Below are 9,254 nucleotides of genomic sequence, written 5' to 3' on the forward strand. Positions count from 1 at the left end.
TAAAACTACTAAGGTTTTTCAAAGTTGATGAAATTTCTTCCTTGGAAGTGCTTCTGTAATATATTATCCAATTGCTCCTCTTATACAAAACTTCAGCTGAACTTTTGGCCGGCTTCAATTGCATCTCTACTAAAGTGATGCTTAATGCCTTGGAGTAACTATGGCAGATTAGGGTAGCTATTGCTAGTTTATTGTCATAATACATATCACAAGCTGCTTCTTGGCCATACAATTCAATTAACACTAACCGAGGTTTACAAGATATTACTTTAATTAAAAAAAACTACCCATAGAAACACAAATCTGTGAACAATAACAAGTTGGTTCAAAATGTTTACATAGGACATCACTATTAACATCTTCATTAGATTCCATTTTCATTGCTGGGAATTAAGAATTTGATATAATCAGTTCAATTTTCATCGTACATTTTATTGAAATTCTTATTGAACAATGGTTTTCTTGTTTTGTTCCAAATAACACAACGGTGATCATGACATGGTTATTCCATACATGGCTACACATGCATGGATAGTAATGGCATGGAATCTCTACTACTGCTATTTCTGGTAATTAAGAGAAACCTGAAAAGTGCCATGGGAAAGGAATGACATGGAATCTCTACTACTGCTGTTTCTGGTAATTTTCCTCATAAGCTTCAAAGTTTGAGAGATGGTGAGACACAGACTGATAAGGAAAATGCAAGAAGAAATTCTCCAGGTAAAGATCATTTCTATATGGAAAGAGTTGTCAGACCTGCTGTTGATGTCAAGAAAGGAGACAAGACTGGAAAACTGAAAGATGCTGAAATAAGTAAGGAATATCAAATTGATGGTTATCCCAAGCAAAGGGCATCTAATATCTACATTGAAGCCAAGAAACATCTGTGTGAGATGCTGAGCATAGGGGAAGAAGGTGTAGATTGTTCAAGCAAACAAACTCCTAAGACCCTAGGGAGAATTCTCTCTCTTCCTGAGTATAACTCGACTCCTGTTGGCAGTCCTGCAAGGGACTGGGAGGATAAATTTGTAACTGCACAGATGAGGTTTTCTGCCTGTGGACAAACTAGGAAGCTCAATTCAAATACACAGTCTCCCAAATAATTAATTTTCAAGTTTTTGTTGTATTTGTCATCCAAAATAATTAATTTGGCTGTTGTAATAATTAATTTGGCTGTTGTAATGATTAATTTGGCTGTTGTAATGATGTGTTTTGTTAATTAGTTTTCCTCTTACATTGGGTGTCTTGATTCTAGATATACGGTAATTTGCTGTGCCTGTCATTACCATTTAATAATGTTGTTGTTTTATGTGGAGAACTTTTTATATAATTATTATTTGCATTCTGTGGCAGTTTCATCATTATAGCCTATACACTTCCAATAAACCATTGCCCATCTGGATTTTGGATGTCCCGTAGAATGCAAATTGAAATGGATAATGGATAATGGAGAATAAAAACACAATTCGATTACAGTTTTAATTTAATTTTGAAGTGGCACGCTAATGATGAAGATAATATAACTTTGATTATATTAGTAATATAATTGTTGATTCACATATAAGTTTTATTAAATTGTGTAGCATATGAACATAATATCAGTTCACATATAACATTAGAAATAGAATTCATAAATATCATCATAATTGAATAAACAAAGTATTATGAAACATGTTGTTGGTTGATGATTAATACATTGCCAATATAGAAACTTCATATAATTAGTTCTTTAGTAGCATTATCTTACTTAAAGTATATATCCTATCAATGACAAAACTAGTTAGAACTTTGGTAATGGAGTCTCATTTTTTTTAACTGTACAAAATTCCTTATCAGTAATTTTTCTTTAAATCGGTGTAGATGGAAACTGATAAGACGATTCCTACTGAGAATAAGCGTGAAGGAAAAGACATTGAATTAGATGCCCAACCTGATGAAGTGGCTGAACTGCCTCCAGCAAAGAAGGCTAAGACTAAGCTCAAAGTCTACGAAATGAGGGGGAGTTCAACTCTTTGGAAATGCAAATGCAAGAAGTGTGGATGGGGATTTATTGCTGCTGGAGCAGATGTCACTGAAAATATGAAGCGCCATTTGGACTGGGCTTGTCCAAGGAAATTTGATGTGCCATTGAGCATTCCTGTTTCTGCAGGGGCAGATATAGGTAATGTATTTTTTTTATTTATATGTTGATTGAATGAGTTATAAGTTTTATGATTATTTTTAAAAACGAAAATAACATATATGTGAAAAAGGTTCTGGATTTCCCATAAAATGTCAAGATTTCAATCCTGTAAATAGACAAGGTGTAATAAAACTTTAAATGGCATCATGTACTCTATTGACAAAGGAGTTGAGTTATCAAAATAGAACATATAGAATATGCACGATACTCTTGAGATTGTAAATGGAATAAATTTAGTTGAATGATGCATGATGGTATGGTTGACCAATGCTAACACAATTTATATTCATGCATATTCAAAAAGTAATAGCTCATAGATTTTGTTGGCAGACCTGGTAGATAGTAGACAGTACCAGTTGATAGGCGGTTGATAGTAGATTTTGTTCTTAATACTATGCAAAATGACTTGTTTAAAATTATAACTGCTTCATAAATAAGTTTGTAATGAGGTGAGAACCAATGTATTTGATGTAGCACAATCACAAGTGGAAGAGGTCAGTGGAGATAAAATTAGCATGAATATCAATAACGATGAGTACAAGGAAGGCGCCGGAGCTTCAATGGAACCGTCAAAATCGGGATGATCCTGGCGCATAAGCAGAGATGTTTTGATATGCCATGTAATCACAGTGGTTTTTTATTGCCCCAATATGTAATGTCTTTTTAGTTTTTGGATCAGTCGAACTGTTTGTCCATGTAATAATCATTGGGGTATGAGTTATGGAACTTTGCCATTTTATACAATTTGATAGTATGGAGGTGGAACCTTTTGGACTAGTAAGTTGAATGTTTATGGTTGAATGAAATAAGTATTTGCTTTTGTTGACGAGGATGAAGTATTATGACTTGATTTATGGATCAATTATGATTATAATGTCTGCGAGATGATAACAGGTTATTCGAGTTAAGTTGAGTTAAGTTTATTGTTTAAGTAAATAGGTTGTTTTTATTCTAATCATACAGCTTGTTACTAGGTTATTCTTAGTTACATTTCAAACTTATATTTTTGACAATGTCATGACCACAATATATACGGATCTCATAAACTAAACAAAGTCTAAACAAACTAAACAAAGTCTCATAACCCGTGGATATATAAAACATGTGAGAAACATTACATGCATGAAACACTTTGACATGTAATATTGTTTTAGCTGGTAATACAAAGTTGGCTAATGACAATTATTATAGATTGAAAGTAAATCATGTAATCGAAAGATTACATTTTGATTGATGCATATCTTTAACCTCTGTGATAGAAAGTATGATGAAATCGAAAGATTACATTTTGGTCATCTATCAAGTGGTTGTTAATGAATCCTTTTTGTATATAAGAAAAACTATTTATCCTACCTATGCCTATATTTATCAATTTGTGTAGTTATATGTTGGATTAAATTTATTGGTTTTTGAAATATTAATGTACAGTTTAGCTTTATTTTTCTCAATCACATCTCTTCCATATGAAATTACTTAATTATCCCTAACAATTTTTGTGCCTTTCACTACAATTTCTTTTCAATTTTTTTTTAAGAAAATACATTTTTAAAATTAAATGAAATTATTGCTCGCATGGGAGACTTCCCATAATCACAATCTTATTTAATTTTTTTTTAGACATTTGAAACTTTTGTTATTGATGCAGACTTAATGGCTACATATTATGACTAAGTGGCTACCTTTTAGGATTTAAAAAGAAAACAAACAAAAAAAAAAAAAAGAAGCCTCTGACCACATGCATATTATGAGAAAGTAGCTACATTTTAGGATTTCAAAAAAAAATAAACACAAAGCGGTTAACCAAAAACACAATGCTTATTATCCAACTTCCATATTAAATTCATTTTCGATTTTGACAATTGTGGAAAACTTTGAAGCGTGAAGAGGGGTATTGCTCAGGACAGGAGGTATGTATTTTCAATAAATTTAAGTAATATTTAAATTTTACACTAATATTTACATGTAATGTGTATCCTCTATTTCATAATTTCCTAGAACCGTATTTGTATGATGTGGCAGTAGTCACATACGTTCTTATACATCTCCCCTGTGTACCAAAAAAAAGTTCAAACTATATGTCACCAGTGCTAATATTTGTACATTTTGTTTTAGCGTTTTCTTGCTCATGTATAAAATCCTTTTTACCAATTTATTACCAAATAGCTTTCAACAACTTTAAAGTATAAGTGTTTGTGGGGTGTAGAGGATAGGAGTCAGAGTTCAAGTCTCTAAGAGAGGGAGTTTCACACACATATAAATTACAAAACATAAAAATTCATGCATATAATGCAACATCTCAAGTTGAAAACAATTGTAAAATGAAAGAAAGAAAATAATCAAAGAAAATGGTATTTTGCCATTCAGTTAGGGAAATGTAATTTATAATGATCGAGAGGCACCACCCATCCATTGAGTTCCATTCAATTTCTTACGAAATCAAATAAGTAATATTCATTTGAGGAATGCTCTGCATATTGATGATATAACATGAAACTTAAATAAAATAAAATAAAAAAGTGGATATTAAAATCAAACTTAATACTCGGTTTTACAAGAAGCGAGTTCATTAATACTCGATAATCCTATTGCCGAGTAATTTTGACAAACTTTTCGGATCGGTCGAATGGCCTCGACCCATCTAAAAAAATGTCAGATCCAGCCCAACTTGGCTGCAAAAATAGATTGGTAAGCGATTGGTGTTGGATCGGCCAAGTTCCATAGAACTCGATTTTGGAGTTAGCGATTATTATAATAGGAATCGACTTTGTAGTTAGCGAGTATTATAAAAACATCAGATCCCGCCAAACTTCTCTGTAAACTTCGATTGGTACGCGATTGGTGGTGGATCGGTCCAAGTTTAATAAAACTAGGTACTCGCTGACTGTAGTATCGAGTTATGTGGATATATTTCCAGTCAATCTTATTTCTGGTATTGGATTGCTGCACTCGACTCCTCAGTGGTTTTTAGAAGCAGCACGTCGATTGCTCTCGATTCGTCAGGCTGGAAAGCGACTTCGCGGGCTCCAAACAACGATCCTCACATGTAGTAAGACTCTTTTACCCTTGCTTTCCATAGAAACTAAACGAAAATCCTGCATTATTGTCCCTATTGTGAAATTTCGAACTATGCAAGTATGGGGATTTACATGATTTTCGGTGTTGGGGTCTGAAATGGCTGAAATGGTTCAGGGTTTTTACATAGGAGTAAACTTTCATACGATTTGTACCATTTAATTGCATACACATAACTGCTTTGTAAAGGAACCCATGAATTTAGGGTTCATGTGTTCATATGGAATTTGGGGATTTTCATGGGTGTGGGTGATTAGACGTGAAATATGAAATGGGTTTTTTGGTATGGATGTTGTACACACGTTTTGTACCAAGTAATGTTGCAAAGAACTCATGATTTGTGAAATATGACATGCAAATTGGGTTCATGTATTCATATTGGGAATTTGGGGATTCTGATGAATAGGCCTAGTGTTTGATCTGAACTGGTTTATGAGTTGTTGTTTATGCATGTTGGTGACACGTTCTGTATCGTACATATTGGGTTATTTCACATCTGGGTATGCATGTTGGTTCATTCGCCAATCTTTTCATAACAGCTTAGATTGGTGTTTTGTTGAATACGGTATAATTGGGAAAATTTGATAAACATTGTTGGTTGATGGATTGGTAGTTACTGGTGGGTTAGCATGTTTTGTTGAATTGGGTATAATTGCTTGAAATTAACCCACTGCACAATGTATAGTGTGGCTGTCGCATGTTTTTCAAATAAGTTGACTACATGGGTTAATCAAAAATTGATCATTACAATGCATTCATTCATGCCTCAATTGTATCCATGCATCATGTTTATTATATACTCATGCATATGTATTTTGTTGTTTTATGTGTCTCTAACGCACTTTTGAATATTGGTTTTCTATTGTGCATTCATTCCGTCTCTATAGATCCTAGTTATGGCTCCTAAGAAGTCTAAAACCATTAAAACCAAAGCCAAAAGAGTGTCTACCTCCTCATCTAAGCCTACAACTGCGTTTGATCAAATAAGATTTGAAACAGTTTCAAGCGGGCAAAGGTTTGAAAATGTAATTCAGCATTGGAATATTTGGGCAGAACGACAAATCAATCTAGATGAATTACCTCTTTCTTTCCATAGGAATCTACAGTGTAGGAATTGGTTGTCTCTATGTAAAGTTTTAGAACCCCCTCCAACTGCCCTGATTCGAGAGTTCTATTCCAATCTCAGTATCCGCTCCTCTGATGGTGATCTGACTACTTGGATTCGAGGTCAAAGTTTCATCATAACTAAGGCCGATGTTTCCAAGGCTCTTGATGTACCTCTTATTCGTAGACCTACTTATCCATACTCGGAGCGGCCTAATATATCTGATGTCATGACTCTTCTTTGCGGAAGAGCAGTGACATGGGGATCTAACCGAAGAATTAACTCGAGTGAGTTAACCGAGCTTCATTATATCTTGTTTAGGATAGCTTGTCACAACATGTTCCCCATTTCCCATGTCCATACTATTCCTATAGAGAGATGTTACTTTTTGTACGCCCTTGTAACTGATGCCTCTATCTGTTTTCCATCCTTTTCATGCAAACGATGGCTGAGGCGCATAGGACCAAGTGTAAGAAGCATGGTCTATTCTTTCCAGTTTTTGTCTATAGGGTTCTAGAGTATTTAGAGTTACAAGACTTTCCTTCCCTAGAGTTGATCCACATCACAGCCCCTATAGGAGCCACATTTCTCAAACAGCGGAGTGCACAAAAGAAGAATGTTGGACCGAGTGTTGGTTCATCAAAAAGACCACGGGTACAGTCCAGTACTGGAGATGTTCATGCTGAGGAGAGTCCTATTGATCCTACAGTTGCTGTTGCTAGCGATGGTGACGATGAGGTACATGTTGACAGCGCAGCTGCGGAGCCCACCATTCCTCCTCCCGCTCTCTTCGTGCTATGATGGAGACCGTTATGACAACTCAAGCAGCTCATGGACAGCTTTTAGATGGGCTTATTGCTGAGGTTGCTGCTTTGAGAGCGGAGTTTTCAGAGTATAGGAGTGCTTTTCCACCTCCTCCACCCTCTGACCCTCAATGTTTGCCTTTGGCAATGCATAACAGACAGGGGAAGTAGGGATTGTAGTGTAGGGGGAGAGTTGTTTTTGTACCGATCGCGTAGATTATATGAAAGTAATTTATTGTGAGTTACTAGTATTTGTATATTATTATATTTACTCTTCAAGGTCCACAAACATGGTTTTAATTTTATATTGCATTATCATTTTCTTTGTTTTTTTTCCTTCAACTGGAATGTGGATAAGGTAACCTAACTGATAACATATGCATATTTGAAGAAAACCTACAGTCATTAAAGTAATTCGTTCGAAAGAAGGTACCTGCCATAGCATGGAAATGGTGTGCAACAAATTTTTACATGTACAAAATTACTTTAATGTTTTTGCAAATACATTATCATAAAAGTAAATATCTTTGGAGACATGGTCCAAGCAGTACAATCCAATCAAACATGATAAACACCCAGCAAATATGGGAAATAATAGGAATCCACATCAATTAATTTTCTAATGCCACCACCAAACTCTCTAAACAACTTGGATATCCAACCAACATTGTCACTTGTTAGGGAAAAGTTCATTTCGTACCACCACACTGAAAACTTAGTGTTCATAATCATGAAGTTGCTTATTAAATGAGACTGAAACTGTAAGGGTAAGGATAATTCAAAACTTACAAACCAATGTTGAGCAGCCTACTTGTTTTCCTTGCAATCTATAAAATGATTTGAATGAGTATTTTTAACTAAGCTTCCTCTCCCTCCAATCACTTACGAACCACACTTCTTGCTTATTGTTTTCTTATCTCCAAGCCTAATGTTGCATTGAATTGTGAAATTCCTAAACAACTTCAAAATATGACCATATAATTGATGCAAATGGAATTTTTTTTCTACATTTTTTTTTTATGTTTTTTTTTTTCTCAATAAGTAGATGCCAATTGTTATGATAGAGTTTTAAAATAATTGGCCACAAAGTCAAATTGGCTTGCACGTTTCGTATTTTTAATTTGTTTTTCCTTTAAGCTGAACTGAAAAGGCTTTGGGTTGGGTTTCATAATGGAACTAAATAAATAAGATGTGGACTAAATTAATTATACAAATTTATTATAGGGTGATTGCGGAAGTAAATAAGAAAGTAGTGAGTTGCATTTATAGGGCTAGGACTTACAGGGCTGAAATTTGTAAAAAACCATTTTAAAATTGAAGAAAACATTATTTTTTTGTAAAGAAAATGACGTTGCAGCTGATGTGGCGTAACATGACAGCAGCAGCATTAAACGCTACGTTTCAGCTTTTACTAATATATAATTGGGAACATGTTACTGAAAATGGTGTAGGAGAGGAACCATTTTGGGTTTTGATTGTTGTAGAAGGGGAGGCGAACCTAAAAACACGGATGGAGGAAAATTTATTATATTTCATGTTTAAATTAGTGTGGTCCCCACATTAATCTAAACACAAGACACTGGGAATAGTTAAAATCCTGTTCATATAGTGCTTTTCCAGCCTGTATTGACATGAGAAGCCGTAATAAATGAAATAGTAATGCTTGGACCACGAAATGAGGTTATAAATGCACCACAATAATTATCTTCTTTCTATCCACTAACTTCATAGATTGAGTAAGCTATGAGTCGCAATGCCTCAACATCAAATCGTAAAATGCGAAACAAGTTTCGATCTACTTCAACATGTGGATCTTCACAAGTTCCAGCAGATCAACAACTACAGACATACACAGACCACTATGGAGGAAAATGGGTTGGAAAGAAAAGAGATTTCGTTAATATGCCAATATACACGTACGAGAGTCTTGGAAGCGTCGGGCACATCATGGTCGACAAACCTACAAAACTAAGTACAGATAGCACCGCAACAGAGTTTACCATATCAGAACCACCATGGTCAACCCTATATGAGAAGAGGTGTGAGTTGGAGGTGTATTGTCGATGGCATGGGTTACGAGTTCCTAAGGCAC

General features: G+C 34.7%; 1 protein-coding gene across 1 annotated transcript; it reads left to right on the top strand.

Annotated features, from left to right (window-relative positions):
• Positions 1 to 737: 737 nt before the first annotated feature.
• On the top strand, positions 738 to 2,922 carry LOC136064045 (uncharacterized). Its single transcript, XM_065765204.1, has 4 exons — positions 738 to 1,045; positions 1,256 to 1,262; positions 1,861 to 2,161; positions 2,657 to 2,922. The coding sequence occupies exons 1-4, from the start codon at positions 738 to 740 to the stop codon at positions 2,764 to 2,766; spliced, it is 726 nt and encodes a 241-aa protein (XP_065621276.1). The 3' UTR covers positions 2,767 to 2,922.
• The last annotated feature ends 6,332 nt before the right edge of the window (positions 2,923 to 9,254 follow it).

The sequence above is a fragment of the Quercus suber genome, unplaced genomic scaffold (assembly GCF_002906115.3).
Source record: "Quercus suber isolate HL8 unplaced genomic scaffold, Cork oak 2.0 scaffold_615, whole genome shotgun sequence".
Lineage (NCBI taxonomy): Eukaryota > Viridiplantae > Streptophyta > Magnoliopsida > Fagales > Fagaceae > Quercus > Quercus suber.

Excerpts from the sequence above, each read along its gene's own strand:
- LOC136064045 (XM_065765204.1), top strand. The coding sequence starts at position 738 with ATGGAAAGAGTTGTCAGACCTGCTGTTGATGTCAAGAAAGGAGACAAG. Across the intron at positions 2,162-2,656 it reads TTCTGCAGGGGCAGATATAG|CACAATCACAAGTGGAAGAG; the intron begins GTAATGTATTTT and ends TATTTGATGTAG.